The 17345-nt window shown below is 44.5% G+C and overlaps 1 protein-coding gene across 3 annotated transcripts in view; it reads left to right on the forward strand.

Annotated features, from left to right (window-relative positions):
- Positions 1–17345, forward strand: part of MCC (MCC regulator of WNT signaling pathway) — a 494592-nt gene that overhangs the window by 434268 nt on the left and 42979 nt on the right. For all 3 annotated transcript variants that reach the window (XM_033178900.1, XM_033178901.1, XM_033178902.1), the window contains 5 exons: positions 4264–4410; positions 5388–5477; positions 6587–6735; positions 11840–11980; positions 14546–14649. In XM_033178900.1, the coding sequence (XP_033034791.1) occupies positions 4264–4410; positions 5388–5477; positions 6587–6735; positions 11840–11980; positions 14546–14649 (631 nt within the window). The remainder of the gene's footprint in view (positions 1–4263; positions 4411–5387; positions 5478–6586; positions 6736–11839; positions 11981–14545; positions 14650–17345) is intronic.

The raw sequence follows: 17345 nt of genomic DNA on the forward strand, positions 1-17345 counted from the left end.
ATACAGGAAGTTCTGTTGGATGGAGCTGGTCTAGAGTGTATCTTGCCATCCTTATTCCCACTTCGCTGACTGCATTTGAGCACTAATAATTTCCCACCTGAACCATCAGTAGAGCTCTTGGCTCACCAACTTTTTCTTCCTTACTTCAGTCTGTTTTCTCCTCTAATCAAATGATTTTTACAAAACCCTTGAAGAAATACCAGAGAGAAACAACTGTGGCCTTTTAATGTCATTTCCTTACTTGAAACTTCCAGAGTCTCCCCCATTATCTTTTCCTCTTTATTTGCTTGTTGAACAGCTCAGCCTTCAAGATTGAGTTCCAGTGTTGCCTGCTCTAGGAAGGCAGAGGCCAGCCAGGTTTCTTCTTCTGCACTTAGACACTCCTTGTTGGCACCCCTCTTTCAGAGTGTGTTTCCCGTTGTAATGTTTACCAGCCATGCAGTAGCTTCGGGAGAAGTGAAAAAATGGCCTTTCAGGTCATGTTCTGGTGTTGAGGAAGCCCAGTTGAGAAAGGCTGTGAAGGGAGGTGAATGATGTTCCCACAAGTATCAGTCCCTGCCTCAGGTTACCCTTGGTTCTTGGCTATCTCTCGACTCCAAAATATATATTCTGTAGAGAGAAACATAGTTCCTTCAATAAAAATAGCCGTGTGCAGTGGCATGCCCCTGTAGTCCCAGTTACTTGGGAGGCTACAGCAGGAAGATCCCTTGAGCCCAGGAGATTTGAGGCTAACTTGGGCAACATAGTGAGACCCTGTCTCAAAAAAATAAATCTTCCGTGAAGGAGGAATATTTTAATTGCCACAAACTTTCACAGTTCTGGAGTCTAGGAGTCCAAACTCAAGGTGTTGGCAGAGCCACACTCCCTCAAAGGGCTTTGAAAGAGAATCCATCCTTGCCTCTTCCAGCTTCTGATAGCTCTTGGTGCTCTTTGACTTGTGTCCAATCTCTGCCTTCATGTTCATAGGGCCTTCTTCCCTGTGTCTCTATGTCTGTGTCATAAATGTCCCTTCCTTTCCTCTTGAGAGAACACCAGTCATTGCATATAGGGCCTGCCCTAAATTGGATTATCTTGGCTTGAGATCATTAATTTAGTTATATCTACAAAGACCCTATTTTGAGATGAGGTCACATTCATGGGTACTGGGGATTCAAATTTGGACATATCTTTTGAGGGAGACATAATCCAATCCACTACAATGGATGAGAATAAAAGTGAGAACTCTATTAACTATGTTTCTGCCTCTCTCCCAAGCCATGCCGAAGCTGACTCAGCATATTGACTTTAGCCTTCGTTTCTTGCATGTATTCCTATAAATTAAGATTCTCACTCGCAAATCAAAAGAAGGGGGAGGAGGCCACTTAACCAGCTGTCTTTCTTTCCCTGACAGGCACACTGCACTCCCTTCAGCTGGATTTGTTTCCACTGGCTAGCAATTATCATTAAATAATAAAGCATAGCCCAAAATAAACATGTTTATCATCTTTAGTTTTCAGAGACATTCTCTGGGTCCAAAGCTTTTAAAGTGAACGTAGATATTTAGATTTAGAAATTATTTTAAGCACATGTGTGCACATGTACAGCAAGGAAAATGACTAGAAGTAATTGCCTCTGTAGAGTAAGAAATAACATAAGCACTTTGGCTGTTTTTATGTTTTAGTGTTATCTACATTTTGCACAGTGAGCATGTTTTACTTTTGTGATTAGAAGAAATGTTTTTAAAACATGAATAGTTTTAATAAAGTCTTTATAAATTGCCCAGGCATTTTTTTTTCTGTATTTTTTTTTTAAAGAGATTAAAAAAAAAAAAAAAAAAAAAAAAGCAAGATGAGTAGGCCAGTAGGGATTCTAAGAACAGACCACTGATGGTCTTGAGTGCAATTCAGACACCATTTAGGTTTTGGAGTGGTGTTAACATTGTGAATTATTCACGACCTTATCAGATTCATCAGCAGTAAAAACTGAAATTCAGGGTCTCCACTGGGAGGTTTTCCCCAGTCCCTGGCGGAATGAATGAGCCCTCTCTCTTTGCCCATTTTTTCTTTGTGGCATAATGAGGTATCCACCCCCATACCCATTTTTGGTTTGTCAGGGACCATTTCAGAATGAGTCCTGTAATCCTTCATCAGCAGTGCCATTTGGCTTCTACAGGGATGTATTTTCCTATTCTTTAGGCTATTTTGAGTGTAGCCCTGTGTCTGGTCTGTTTTGAGGACAGCACACATTTCCATCGATCCTCCGTTACTGGAACCCGTGGCAGAGCATTAGGCCCTTTTGAGCTGTTCCACTATTGAATGCAATTTGCTTTGAGGGAATTTTCCTATTTTAGCTTCTAATATGTTGATGAATTATTGAAATTTCAATTACTTTTGCTTCCCAAGTTAGCAGGATGGAGACATCCCAGACATTTAATATGAAAAGCTTTCCAGTGCTTTTTAAAGAAGGGGCCACATGCCTGTTCTCTGCCCTTGTCTAGAAGGCTTTTGGCGGCAGGGCTGGCACCGGGGCATGGCTCCACTCTTCCTGTCTATGGGATTAAAGTGCTTTGTGGCCTTGGAAGTCCCTTAGGTCAGTGCTGCTCAAGGTACGGTCCCCTGACCGGCAGCATCAGCATCTTTTGGGAGCTTATTAGACTTGCAGATCTTGGGCTTCATCCAGACCCTGCTAAATCAGAATTCCTGGGGTGGGGCCCTGGAGTCTGTTTTAACAAGCCCTCTGGGGGATTCTAGTACACTATTCTGTTGAGAAAGCCCTGTCTTAAATTTGCTAATGCTAACTCTTCCCAGCCCGGCAAAGTCTGGTGCCATTCGTAAGGACCGTTGGGTGCTGTAGTTAGTTTGCCCTTTCAGGTAGACACTGTACTCTCATGCTGAAACTGTGACCAAGGTTATAAAAGACCAATCTCTAGCAACGCTTTTCAGCTCCTTGGAATACTTCTCTCTTTGGAAGTCACAGAGTTGTAGCTATAGAGAAGCAGGATTTGGACATTCAATTTCTGTGCAGTTAAATGTGCATTTTAAATGTAACTTAGAGGGCCCCGTGTTTCTTTTTTTATGTAGAAGGACTATTTAGACATTCCTACCTACTATCCCAGGGAAAATCCATCTGTAGGTAACTTGGGGAAAAGGTGCTGTCTCCATCAGTGTCTCTTCTCTTAGCCTAATCTTTTCCCCAGTGCAGACACCTCTTGTAAACCACACATATTGAATAACTTGCACCTCTTCAAACATAGCATGTCATCCCAGCACCTGTGCACCCCGCCACTCTCACCCCCCAAGCATATCATCACGAAAGCCATATCCTCACTTGTTCTCCTTTAAGATTGCTCAAGTACCACTGTCTTCGTTCAGCTTTGTCTGGATGACTTCAGCTGGAGTTACATTCTTCCCTTTTTCTGCTTCCCATAACACTTGAGATAGAAATTTATAACACTCAAGTGCACTTGTGTTGAAATCATTCCTCTCTCCTCTGGGCTCTGAGATGATGATTCCATGAGAGGTGATTTCATCCTGGGTCCTCTGTCTGCAGTCCCCAGCACAGTCAGGCACTTGGGGCTAAAAGAATAAACATTCCTTAAAGGTAATTATCCAGTGCCTGGGTGCAGTGGCTCATGCCGGTAATCCCAGCACTTTGGGAGGCTGAGGTGGTAGAATTGCTTGAGCACAGGAGTTCAAGACCAGCCCTGGCAACATAGCGTGACTCTGTCTTTACAAAGAAATTTAAAAATCAGCCAGGTGTGGTGTGTGCACCTAGTCCCAGCTGCTCAGGAAGCTGAGGCAGGAGGATCCCTTGAGCCTGGGAGATTAAGGCTGCAGTGAGCCGTGGTTGCACCACTGCATTCCAGCCTGGGCAGCAGAGCAAGACCCTGTGTCAAAAAAATAAACAAGATGGTCATCCATTCTGGAAGTTTCCAGTGCCTTACATAATATGTGTACTTCATGCTTGTGAAGAATAGATGATGGTCTGTGGCAGATTGAGTTAAGAATATATTGACTCTTGGGCAATTATAAAAACTAGTAATATCATCACTTTGGTTTGTAACTCTACTTTTTGTATTACATGTGATTTAAGAAACTAATTCATTTAAAAAAATTATTAGTCCAAAAAAAAAAGAATATAGTGACTTTTATGTGAACTCAAGCATCCTAGCTTTTCAATGGGCTGATCCCTCAATGTAAATGAAAGCCCCACCACCTACCCATCTGGCTGTTTTGCTCTTTAGCCAGGGAAACCACCAACTATGTCTAAGCATTATGATTGCAGGTGAGAGAGCTTCAAACTCGACTACAGAGCGTGCAGGCCACAGGTCCCTCCAGCCCTGGTCGCCTCACTTCCACCAACCGCCCAGTTAACCCCAGCACTGGAGAGCTGAGCACGAGCAGCAGCAGCAATGACATTCCCATTGCGAAGGTGAGTTCCTGGGGATGGACCTGATGAGTGGGAACACCTCCTGTTATCTGGAAGCACCAGGCTCATCCTAGTCACTGTACAGGCATGCCCTTAGCTGAGACAGCCCAAGGGGCTTCCCCTGGGACCCTACACAGGCCTTCTGTGCAGGAGCTGTAAGGAGAGATAACCCACTAATAGTTTTAAGTCTCTTTCAGCTGCAACCTGGACGCCAGCTCTCATTAATCAGCCAGCTGGAGAATGTCACAGCTGACAAGTCATTATGGAGAGTGAGACGTTTTGTCAAGTGCTCCAGTACTTCACAGTGGACAGAGTTGCTCTCAAAGACTAAGGTTCAGCCCAGTGAGGCACCTTGAGTAATGAACCAGTGATCTCCCCACTCACAAGACTGACAGCTCTGCCAGAAAAAAAGAAAAATAGATTATGATGGACAGGCTGTGGCAGCTGTGAGAAGTAGCCCCACTCATTCGCTGGCGCAGCCCCCCAGTACCTATGTTGAGTCTGTCTCAGATGATTAAAATTACGCCTGCTGGCTTGCCTGGTAGCTCTACTAGCCACCACAGTAAGGTTGTTTCTTAACTATCAAGTTTAATAAGTTAGGTTAAACCAGTGTTTTCTAACCAGAAGTGAGCTCTTCCTCCGAGGGACATTTGGCAATGTCTAGAGACATTTTTGATGGTCACAATTGGAGTGCTACTGGCATCTTGTGGCTAGAGGCCAGAGATGCTGCTAAATATCCTACAATGCACAGGACAGATCCCCACAAAAAGAATTATCCAAGCCAAAATATCAGCAGTGCTGAAGTTGAAAGGCCCTAGCTTAAGCTAGTGGTAGAAAAATTGGACAAATGAGCTGTTCTTAACAAGTTCTTGAATCATTTAGTTGACATGGCTAAACAGCCCTGTTTATAAACATAGTCCCAACAGTTTATCCGGGGAGTGGTGTGTAGTTTTCTATAATGCTTTGTTTTCTTTTTTAAGATTGCTGAGAGGGTGAAGCTATCAAAGACAAGGTCTGAATCATCATCATCTGATCGACCAGTCCTGGGCTCAGAAATCAGTAGCATAGGGGTGAGTGTTCACGAGAAGCAAGGCAAGAAAGTACCCGGTAGAGCTACATAGACAATTGATTATAGATGACAGAATAACTTCCAAAGTCTATCTCCAAAAAACTAGTTATAATAGTAAATCATACCTGATTTCCTTCCAAAGGATTAAATTACAATGTATGATGATTTCTATCCATATGGTGAATTACTTCTTCAGCTTTAAGGGAGATTTTTTTTCCTTTCCTTGAAACCATTCAGAATGAAATGATTTAGGTCCAGCTCTTGGTGATATAGATGAAAGTCTTGAAGTATCTGTCTTATATCACCCTGCTACCCCAGAGACGAAGAGCTCTAAAAGACCTTTGCCTTTTGCACATCCATCTTAAAAGGGGATGTGCTCTCTACTGAGGAGGAATGTTGCCTTTGAAGCCTAACCCAGTGGTAGGAAAGACCAGAACCTTCAGTTTAGTCCCAGACTGTTCATTTGTGGAGTCAGGCAACCCCCTGGGACTGTAAGAGCTGATGGATGGTGAAAAGGATTAGTTTCATTTCTTTAAGGGATCTTTTAGGATTGGGGACGAGGCTGAGAGAGCCAGCTATTTGATCCTCAGAGACAGAGAGAGCCTTAAAATAGCATTTTAAGGCCCTAATTTAGAATTTTACACTGAGCAAAAATTGCATGTATTCAGATTCCATGCCAAAGCCAAAATGTGAAAATGAAGGAGTCAGCCCCTCTCCTGGGCTACAGAAACCAAAAACAGTGACCTGGAGTAGCAGGGAATTCAGGATAGGGCAAAGAAATCCTGATTCTGTTCAACATTCAGAATTTTAGGAACTCCAGGAAGGCATGATCTCCCCATCCTGGCTGCCCAGCACTACGTGCTTGGGGAAGGAGTCATATTTTGATCCTGTTTTCTTTTTTCTTCTACTGCTTTTATAGTATTTATTAGTTAACTTTTCATACTAGGATTCTGTCATACAAACTGAGAACCATTAGGGTAACCATCCTCCCAGTCCCTGATTCTCAAGGAATATCTTGAGAATTAAATTCTTTTGCATACAAAACATACGTGGTGACCAGCATCTCTGAAATGACATGTTCCAAAGGGGAATTAATGCTTCTTTTTGCAGGTATCCAGCAGTGTGGCAGAACATCTGGCCCACTCACTTCAGGACTGCTCCAACATCCAAGAGATTTTCCAAACACTCTACTCACACGGATCTGCCATCTCAGAAAGCAAGATTAGAGAGTTTGAGGTGGAAACAGAACGGCTAAATAGGTGAGGAGAGATCCTATCGATTTGGTCCTGGTGCTACTCCTCACTTCTCTTTCCAAAGATCTGTTCAAGGTGACTTATGTATTGTGACAGAGCAATACTGTCAGGCTTGTGGTTTTGGAAGTTCCCACCACCTTGGTCATCAGAGGAGTGCTCCCAACAGTCTGAGCTGCCATCATGGCTGTGACCTGGGCATTCACATGGGCCTTGTGCTTAGAAAGGTACCATACTTGCTTCACTGCTCTGCTGTCACCATTTTAAATTCTTTTTTTTTTTTTGAAATGGAGTCTTGCTCTGTCACCCAGGCTGGAGTGCAGTGGCCGGATCTCGGCTCACTGCAAGCTCCGCCTTCCAGGTTTACACCATTCTCCTGCCGCAGCCTCCTGAGTAGCTGGGACTACAGGCGCCTGCCACCTTGCCCAGCTAGTTTTTTTTTTTTTTAGTAGAGACGGGGTTTCACTGTGTTAGCCGGGATGGTCTCGATCTCCTGACCTCGTGATCCACCCGCCTCGGCCTCCCAAAGTGCTGGAATTACAGGCTTGAGCCACCACACCCGTCCCATTTTAAATTCTTAATACTGTTAATCAAGGGACTCCGCTTTTTTAGTTTCACACTGGACCTTGCAAATTACATAGTGAGTCCTGGGAGCAGCCCCTACAGAATGGCAAGTAGGTCACAGGTGACTGCCAAGCATGCAGGCCTGTGCTGCAGAGAACCACAGAAGGAAGTTCTGGAATGTTGAGTCAGCATCTCAGGGGCACTTGGAGCTACTGGAACCAGCAAAGGCAATCTGGTAGGGCCATTCCTGGCGTGGACCAGGCATGCTGGTCTATCTGTCCTTGCTCTTCCTGATGCTCTTCCTAATTTTGTTTATGCTTTTTGCAGATGTGCTCAGTCTTGGGTCCCTACATCCTATCCTAACTGCCCTACCTAGAGTAATTTTACTGTATACCCCGTTATATGGGTTCTTTTCAAGTCTTTCAAAAGAGGTGGTTTCAGTTAGCCCTTTTGCCTGTTGGCAAAGACTGTCTTATGTGTCATGCCAGTGATGAGGGAGTTGCTAACAAAGCAAAGGAGAAGGACCAGGGCCAAACCATGGAAACCACTTGGCCTCAGAATTGGTTCTGCAGTGGCAGAATGGACTGTTGAGTCACATCTGAGTGTGGTGTGGCTGCCTTGACCTACTAATCTTTAGTGGAAGAGCATTGTAAGAATTTGAAAGGCTTATGAGCTAACCAGGAAGAAATAGGGATACCCTTCCCCATCCACCATTGCTTAATTCCATTCCTCTTGTGTATGGCAAACCAGAATAAATTGAATTATCATGTTAGTCCTCCCTGATTTGAAGCTGTTTGATATAGTTCTTGAGAACTAAGGTAATTGACAATCTAGGTCATTTTAAATCTTGAAATTAAATGGTTTCCTTATTAAATCCAGAATACCTAAGAGTGATAATCCTGATGATTACTTAGTGGCAGTAAAGAAGCAGTCTTTTCACTATCACTGGCCTGGGAGTGCTTAAAAATTGAATCAGATATGCCCTTTGCAATTTAATGAAGTCATATGCCTTCAGGGGGACCTCAATTTAGTGAGGATCTCCTCTCTACAGATTCTGGGATTTAACAAGTTGGATTTGTGGCTGAACTTGAATAGGGGAGTTGCTTTCTACTCAGTTATATACACCCAGGAGAGACCAAAGAAGGGAGAAATATTTAGCTGGTAGCTCATGTTATTGTGGTGTTTAACAGCTTACAAAGGGCTCTCACAGACAGCCACTTAATCCTCAACCTGTGAGGATAGAGTAGTCCTGTTTTGCAAATGAGAAAACAAAGACTTTGAAGTCGCAAGTTGAGTGACTTGCCTTAAATCCAGACCTATTAAGTAGCTGAGATGGAATTCCAAGCGTTACCCATTGACCTCACCTCCATTGTCATCTCTGTGATCCTAGCTGCTGCGGGAACCTGGGGCTTCTTAGAAATAAGCTACCAGTATATCCTGATGTCTGCTATTTTAACTACCTACCTCAAAGTTGGAGGCCTATTACTCTCAAAGTATGTTAGCCTTTAACTTCATGATTGCGAGGGGAGGGGTGACATCCGTACCCACCGAAATGTTTTCCTTCTTTAACAAATCTGTGTTAAACATCTACATGCTAGGCTATGTGGCATGCAAAGCAAAGTAAAACAGATAAGGTCCCTGCTCTCATGGAGCTTATATTCTCTTAGGGAAAATAGACCAAGGAGAAAACAAATAAGATGATAAGAAAGATCCAAGAAGGAAATAAATAGGACACCAGCAGAAGCTGAAAGAGGGTTGATTTTTCGATGGGTAGTCAGGGAAGGTGTCTGAAGAGGGGAGGCTTACATTGAGATGGATTACAAAAAAAAAAAAAAAAAAGCAGCCATATGGCAAACTGATATTCTTATGGCCACTTAACAACCATGAGGCCTGAAAGAGGAACTGTCCAAAGGCCAATGGAACTGAAATGGAGTAAGGGGAAGAAGCTACACGAGATGAGGTGACAGAGCAGAGGCTGGCTCAGATGTGGATTTTGATGCCATGGACACATTTTACTCTTTATTCTAAGTATAATTGGAAGTCATTAAAGAGTTTTCGAATATGGAAGAACAAGATCTGATTGACATGATGGAAGCTCACCTGGGTGTGGAAAATGGGAAGGGTGGGATAAGAGTGGAAGCAGCATGATCTTTGCGGTGCATGAGGTTAGCTGTGGCGGGATGGGGCCGGGGGCTTCACGCACGGCATGTGCGGTGCTGAAAGCAGTGGAAACTGCAGCCGGGTTCCACTTGGATGAGAGAAAGGGATGGTCTCAAAAAAGATTCTCAGGGGTCTAGTGCAGGGGTGTCCAATCTTTTGGCTTCCTGGACCACATTGGAAGAAGAGGAATGTCTAGGGCCAAACATAGAATCCACTGACAGTAATGATAGCTGATGAACTAAAAAAAAATTGCAAAAATATCTCGTAATGTTTTAAGAAAGTTTACAAATTTGTGTTGGCCGCATGCAGCCTACAGGTTGGACAAGCTTGGTCTGGCGTGTAGTGTTGGGTAGATGGTGTTGGCATTTACTGAGATGGAGAAGATAAGGGAGGATGAGGTGCAGGGAAAATCAAGAATCCCACTTTGGAATGTTACATTGGAGGTAGCAATGTGACAGCAAAGGGAAATGTCAGGAAGGCAGCTGGATATGTGAACCTGGCCCTCAGAGGCAAGCTCTGGGCTAGAGAAAGTTGGGAGCCAGTGGATCTTACCTGCCTAATAAAGTCATGGGACTGGAAAGAAATCGCCCCTAGGGTTGGAGTGTCGATAGCAGAGGGGACCCCAGGACAGCCCCAAGAGAATGCCAAGCCTTCCCAATTTTATAGAAAATGAGCATCTAACAAAGGCAACTGAGAGGAAGTAGCTGCTAGGGCAGGAAGAAAACCAGCAGAGACCCACCCTGGCTTAAGTGAGGGGAGCTCTTTAAGAAGGGAAGAGTAACAGATCAGTGAGGTGTTGCCTGAGAAGGGCCCTGAGATGGGCTTGGCCACATGGAGGTCTATGAGTTGGGTAAAGGCTTTATCTAATTAGCAGGGATGGACTATAGACTGGAGCAAGTTGAAAAGTAAATGGCCGGCGTGGTGGCTCAAGCCTGTAATCCCAGCACTTTGGGAGGCCGAGACGGGTGGATCATGAGGTCAGGAGATCGAGACCATCCTGGCTAACCCGGTGAAACCCCGTCTCTACTAAAAAAATATAAAAAACTAGCCGGGCGTGGTGGTGGGCGCCTGTAGTCCCAGCTACCCGGGAGGCTGAGGCAGGAGAACGGCATAAACCCGGGAGGTGGAGCTTGCAGTAAGCTGAGATCCGGCCACTGCACTCCAGCCTGGGCGACAGAGCAAGACCCCGTCTCAAAAAAATAAGAAAAGTAAATGAGAGGGGTAAATGGGGACTCTTTTCAAGAAGTCTTAACGTGAACAGGGCAGAAAAGCATTCTTATAGCACCTTACCTTCAAATGACCTCGGAGTGGCCAGAGCCTGGCAGTGATCTTAGTTCTTCTACACTCACCAGGTGTCTCCTATGTTGGCAGGTGTCTCCATATTCTGCTCTAAGGCGTGAGTCTAAGATTTTTCGTTGAAGCTAATGGCTTCCAAACCCCTTAACATTTCAAGTCACTTGCAGTTTGTGTGTGTGAAGCTCTTTCTCTTTAAGACTTAGTGATCAGAGTACTACAAATAGATGTGTCCCATGGAAAATGAATTGTGGCATCAAGAGCATCTGTGCCCGAGATGGAAAATGGAGAAGATGAAGGATTATATTATTCATTTGTTTGCTGACTTTGCCACAAACTCATTTGCCCTGAATCTACAGTTCTGAATCTTGTAAAACTTCAAGTTCCCAATGCTTATCCTACCACTAGTTAGAGCTGCTAGACTATGTAACCCGAAAGGAACTTTGGGTACAATCCACAGCTCCTGGTCCATTTCCCATTAAAGGCCGCTGGGGCAGTTCCTATTCACTCATTGATTCATCCTTTGGTTCTCTCTGTAGTTTGTGATTATGAGGATGGGATCTGGTTCAAATCCCAGGGCAAGATACTTAATGTACTGGGCCTCCATCTCCTCATCTGAAATGGGAATAACAATACTTAATTGAAAGGGTTGCTGGGAGAATCACTAAAGCAAAGGCTTAACAGATAGCCATGACTGCTGTGATGCTGCTTTTCATCCCTGCATGTGGAGGGTGACTTATCTAAGCCCACCAGGCGTTCCACATGATAGGGACCTGGAGGTTGCACAGCTCTCTTCTTTCCTTGGAATATCTCCAGAGCCTAGCACTGTGCCCTGCTCATGCTAGACCTAGAGTGAGTGTGGCAATGGCTAGGGGTCTTATTTTTAACCAGGGGGCTTATTTTTTATTTGTAATTCACACAGAGTTTAGTGATACTTTTATGTAGAGTTGCTTCTTTGACAAAATACTGTGTCAGCTGCTAATCTGAGAAGCCCACATCCTAGCATGCTTTTCTGGCCTGAATATAAATGAGACAACTGAAATATTGGCAAATTAATTGTAACCCTAGTGTGAAACTGATTTTTGTTCCTTTGTAGCCGGATTGAGCACCTCAAATCCCAAAATGATCTCCTGACCATAACCCTGGAGGAATGTAAAAGCAATGCCGAGAGGATGAGCATGCTGGTGGGAAAATACGAATCCAACGCCACGGCGCTGAGGCTGGCCTTGCAGTACAGGTAGGAAAACAGCACAAGGCACACACTGGGATGTTTGGAGCTACTTCAGGGTAGAAATACATCCAGAGTAACCTGCAGAATAAAAGCAGGAAATAGGCTTCTAGAAGGCATATCTGGCGGTTTGGACCAGCAGATAGCTAAGAGTAATGAATATGGTGTTAGTAAACAGGTATATTTCTCCTAGCATATTCATCTTAAATATTATTTCATTTGGGTACTATCACTCAAAATATCGATTTTTTGGTGTGTTACATGTTCATTTGTTCTTGCAGATTTTTATTCATATTCATATGTAATTTACATTGCTATAAATCTAGTGTATTCTATTTCTTTGCTGTAGTTGTAAAATGTTGCTTTTAATTAGCCTCTATTTATTCCTGTAACCCCTCCGTCAAGTTTTTAGGTTGTTAATTTACTCACTTTTCTAAAGGACATTTAGACTTTTAATATTAAAAATAATTCTATGATGAATAATTTAATGCAGATAAGATCTTCATTCTTTTGAATATTTTCCTCTGGATAAAATCCGGCAGCAGGAACTGTAGGTCAAAGGATATGAATATTTTCCTGGCTCATCAGGCATGCTGCTGATTTTTTGTCATGAGAACAAGCCAGTTTAAATAACTACAATTCACTCATTGGTGAGCAAGTTGTAATTTGAATGGATCGCTTTTTTTTTTCTGCCTCATCACTTTGAAATTTATCTGTTTTTAAATTACTGCTTGTTTACAGCTGCAAAACTATCCCTTATTATTATCATCATAGGTTTCTTTTATTAGCATTACCACTTAAGCGTATTTGCCAAGGCCTCAGAGTAGTTGACTGTATCGTACACTTAGCATCCTCTAAAAGTTTGGTATTGTTTTAAGAAACATTCTTGTTTATTCAGGAAATAATCAAAGCAAAATAAATGAGACCAAAGCTACAAAGCAGTCATTCTGGTTTACAGACAGCAAAGCAAGCAGATAACCCATCTGTGACAACCCTTGAAGCTGGCTGCTGTCCGCCCACAATCTACCTTTGAGCAGAAAGGTCTTTCTCCACATTAGTACAACCTCATGGATAAGGAAGTGTCCTCACATGTCTGGAATATGAACTGCCTTTGAAACCAGGAATTGGAAGCACCTAGGTCTAGCATTTCAGCTGTTTGTCTTAACTGTTAGTAAAGGACAGTGAAAATACAGGCAATCAAAACAAATTGTTGACTAAATGAGGCAACACATCCCCTGTTCAGCTTGAAGAAGCTGGATGGTTACTTTCTTAAAGAGGAAATGTTCCTACTATAGGCATGTTATCTGGGCCCCTGAGGATGCTGTGCACATGTTCCACCTCTTGTGTGGACGTGGGCCACGTGCGTCTCAGGGTACAGGGAAGGAACTGTTCTTTGATATTTTACCTTGTTTGCCCAATGAATGATGGGCACAAAGAAGAGTGACTATGTTTCCTCTTCCTAGAAATCCAAACTCAAACTCTTGTCAGAGATTTTGTGAAGGCCTAAGAATGTTTCGTGAGACATTTTAAGCACTTCTAGTTTTATGAGAATCCGATAGCACTTTTCTGTGATGATGGAACTGTTCTCTACATGCACTGCCCAATATGGTAACCACTAGCCATGTATGGCTACTGAATATATGAAGTATGGCTACTGCAATGGAGGAATGGACTTTTTCATTTTATTTAACTCAAAATGTTTTCAATTTAAGTAGCTATTTGTGGCCAGTAGATACTATATTGAATAGTGCAGGTCTAGGTCAAAACCATCTCCTTGTGGGATGTTATATTAGTTACCTATTGTTGTATGACTAATCACTTACTGCATCACTATTTCAAGGATCAGGAACCTGGGGTGGCTTAGTAGGTGGTTCTGGCTTAGGGTCTCTTGTGAGATTCTGGTCAAGCTGTCAGCCAGGACTGTACCATCTGAGACCTCAGCGGGAGCTTGGAGGATCTGCTCTAAGAAGGCTCTCTCACATGGCTGTTGGCTGGAGGCCTTAGTCATTACTTCCCAAGTGGACCTCTCCATAGGGCTGCCTGAGAGTCTTCAAGACACGACAGCTGGCCTGCTCCAGGGAGGATGGTCCGAGAGAGAGTGAAGTGAGAGAGAATGACCAAGATGGAAGTCAGGGTTTTTTAGTAAGCTATTTTGGAAGTGACCTACTGTTGCTTTGGTCACACAGACCAACCCTGGTACAATGCGAATGGGGGACAGCACCAGGGTGTGGACACCAGGGTGTGGGCTCAGCGGGACTGCCTGGAGCGGCCTACCACAAGGGAATCACGTGGTCCTTTCAGCTGGTCACTGAAGGGATGACACACTTTCCTCTCCCACCTTTATTGTTTCTGTTGTATTTTTCCAGAACCAAGTTAAAAGTTTAAAAATAAAAAGGCCACATGAAAGAGCAAGCCACTGGCCTTGACCTGGCAATATTCATGGGGGGTTTCCTTGCCTGTGTGGAGAGTGAGCCCGAGACAGCACCTGAGCTGCCTCCTGCGCAGGAACCTGCGCCACATGGAAGGTGTGGGCTGTTCCCTGCCAGGGCTGAGGTCGCGTGTGCTTTGTTTCAGCGAGCAGTGCATCGAAGCCTATGAACTCCTCCTGGCGCTGGCGGAGAGTGAGCAGAGCCTCATCCTGGGGCAGTTCCGAGCGGCAGGCGTGGGGTCCTCCCCTGGTAAGTGTCTCCGGAGTCCCTCTTCCTCCTCTTGTCTCCCTGCCTCCTTTGCTCCTGCCCCTGTCTCGGCGGCTGGCATTGAATCATCTCCTGACAACACAAAATTTGGTTGTCAAGTGTGTTTTTCGTTTTTCCTCATGACTGAGTGGGTAAATTGTTTATGTTGAATGCAGCAAGAACTGGAGTGGAAACAGAATAGCAGACAAGTTAAAACAAACAAGCCTTCTTAGGAGCTGCATTCTCCTGGGCTGACAGTGGGGCCAGATGGAGCTGGGGCCGCAGCAGCGATGAAAGGGGCCGGCATGTCCACAGCTGCCTCTCTGATGCCTGTTGTCAAGGCGCATGCTGCTGCCACATGGCCTTCACCTCGTCTCGTTTCATTGGCTGAGCTTCTCCAAATGTATCTCTTTGAGTAGTAGTTGTTTTTTTGTTTGTTGGTTTTGAGGTGGAATTTTGCTCTTGTTGTCCAGGCTGGAGTGCAGTGGTGCAATCTTGGCTCACTGCAACCTTCATCTCCTGGGTTCAAGCATCCTCCTGCCTCAGCCTCCAGAGTAGCCGGGATTACAGACATATGCCACCATGCCCAGCTAATTTTGTATTTTTAGTAGAGACAGAGTTTCACCATGATGGTCAACCTGGTCTCGAACTCCTGACCTCAGGTGATCCACCTGCCTCAGCCTCCCAGAGTACTGGGATTACAGGCGTGAGCCACTGCACCCAGCTTTTGAGTAGTTTTGAAACATGGGTTTCCCCTGCCAGGTCTCCAGGTGTCTTACAAATAAAGAAGAAGTAGTTTTACCCCCTGCTCGTGTCAGCATCACAGAATGAGAATGTTCACCCACCTCGCTTTCCTGTGACCGTCCTTCCCCCAGCCCCGGGGATCCTGTGCCCTGTTGGCCTGACCTGTACCTTGAGATCTGCACTACCCGCTCACTTCTATCCCTCAATTTTGAGTAAGGTGGAAGGAGTATCTAACTGGGACAGACACAAGCGTGTCATTCTAGGAAGCAGCGGCATTTGCTAAAATGTGGCCAGTGATTGTGGCTCTGAGCCTGCAGTTATGTGAGGACTGTAGCAGAAACAGTGCTAAGAGGAGAGAGAGACCCAAGAAGAAAGGTGGCCATCTCTCCATGCAGAGCTAAGCCCCAGACACCCCCTTAGCCTTCGGAGAGGCAATAGCCAGTAAACTGAAAGCCAAGGTGGCCAGGTCACTACAGAGCCAAAGATGGGTGGTGTGGGCAGGCCAGGCATTCCCATGTGTGTGGCCAGGCCTCTGTCATGGACCAGTTTTCTGCTGTGAGCTTCCATTAGGACTTGTCCATCCAGGATACACCCTGCAAGGAGGTCACCATCCAGGCACCTTCTGAATGCACCCTCTTGTCCTTCTTCCCTACTCCACCCCCCTTGCCTGGGGGCTCACTTTTGCAATGCACACTCACGTGTGTTTCCTCCTTAAGTTTCGATTTGCACAGGAATCTGAAGCAAAACTGAAGGAAGGAAAGTATCCTGGGTATTAATTTCCTGCTTCATATCCAAGTGATCCAACAAAGGAGCACGCCTTCATTTGTATGGAGAGCCATGCTCTGCTCCTCCCTCTGGTTTTTTTTTTAATAGTATTACCAGCCCAGCCCAGAAGTAGAAACTCTGCCAGCATTTCCATTAGAAACCTCATTTTTCAGGGTCTTTTAACTGAACCATAAAACTTTACTCCTCATATGAAACAGATCCTAAACTGATCTTGGCCAGCTGTCAAGTTTTTTAAAAATTAGTATACGTATTAAGAAAAATGATAAATTAAAGGAAAAAAGTCAATCTTTGTATTTCCAGTTGGTATCAGAGGAGTGTCTTAAACCTGTTTCGGCCTCACAAGGTACCTTTCATGAGGCATGTACCTACTCAGTGCAGTTATTTGGTGTAGGAGCTGAAAGAGCTTAACTAAATCTGCCTTTTAAATATTCAAAATCAATAATGAAATGCTTTGTATTTACCTCATACTGGGAAGCTCATGTATACATTTGTAAGATGAGCCAGTCAGTAATGTCATGCCTGCTTCCAAATAGCGGTCAGTGGTGAGATATATGTAAAATGTCTTATTCGTGGAGAGAAGTGAGACATGAAGGTTGTCAGAGAAACGACAGGAGGGAGTTCCAGGGATTTTTGGCCTGTGGAATGGGTCCACCCCATTTCCTGCCCATTCTCTGTAGTGCTGAGGGCGGGCTTGATTTTTAGCAGTTCCCCGTTCAGCCTCGCCCTTGCATTCTGCTGACAGCAGCAGCTGGCCCATCATACGGCCCCATCATGCTGTAGAGCTGCCGCACAGCAAAGCAAGAACTCGTTTGTGACATGCACCCACAGGGTCTGTGATTGTGGGTCTTTTCTTTGTTTCTTGTTGATGTCACAGGCATTCATTTTGTTCATTCTTTAATTCACAGATGCTTTAGGCCAGTGGTTTTCAAACTGTGCCCTGGGAAGCTAGAGGAGTTTCTCTGGGCCTCGGCAGTGGGGTTGGAGGGTGGGACTCTGAGCATCTCCCACTTCTGCCCACTTCATCCAATTCCATGTTTATCTTGTTTGTATGTTAGGATAGCATTTTATATGCTTTGGTGTAAGATTTCATTTTAAAATATTTGGAGGAGCGTGCTGTACAGGTAGCAAACTAGTGATTTTGTTCAGCCAGCACAGTTTCTGTTTTGTTT

Source organism: Trachypithecus francoisi, unplaced genomic scaffold, assembly GCF_009764315.1.
Source record: "Trachypithecus francoisi isolate TF-2019V2 unplaced genomic scaffold, Tfra_2.0 Lachesis_group2, whole genome shotgun sequence".
In the NCBI taxonomy this organism is placed as follows: Eukaryota; Metazoa; Chordata; class Mammalia; order Primates; family Cercopithecidae; genus Trachypithecus; species Trachypithecus francoisi.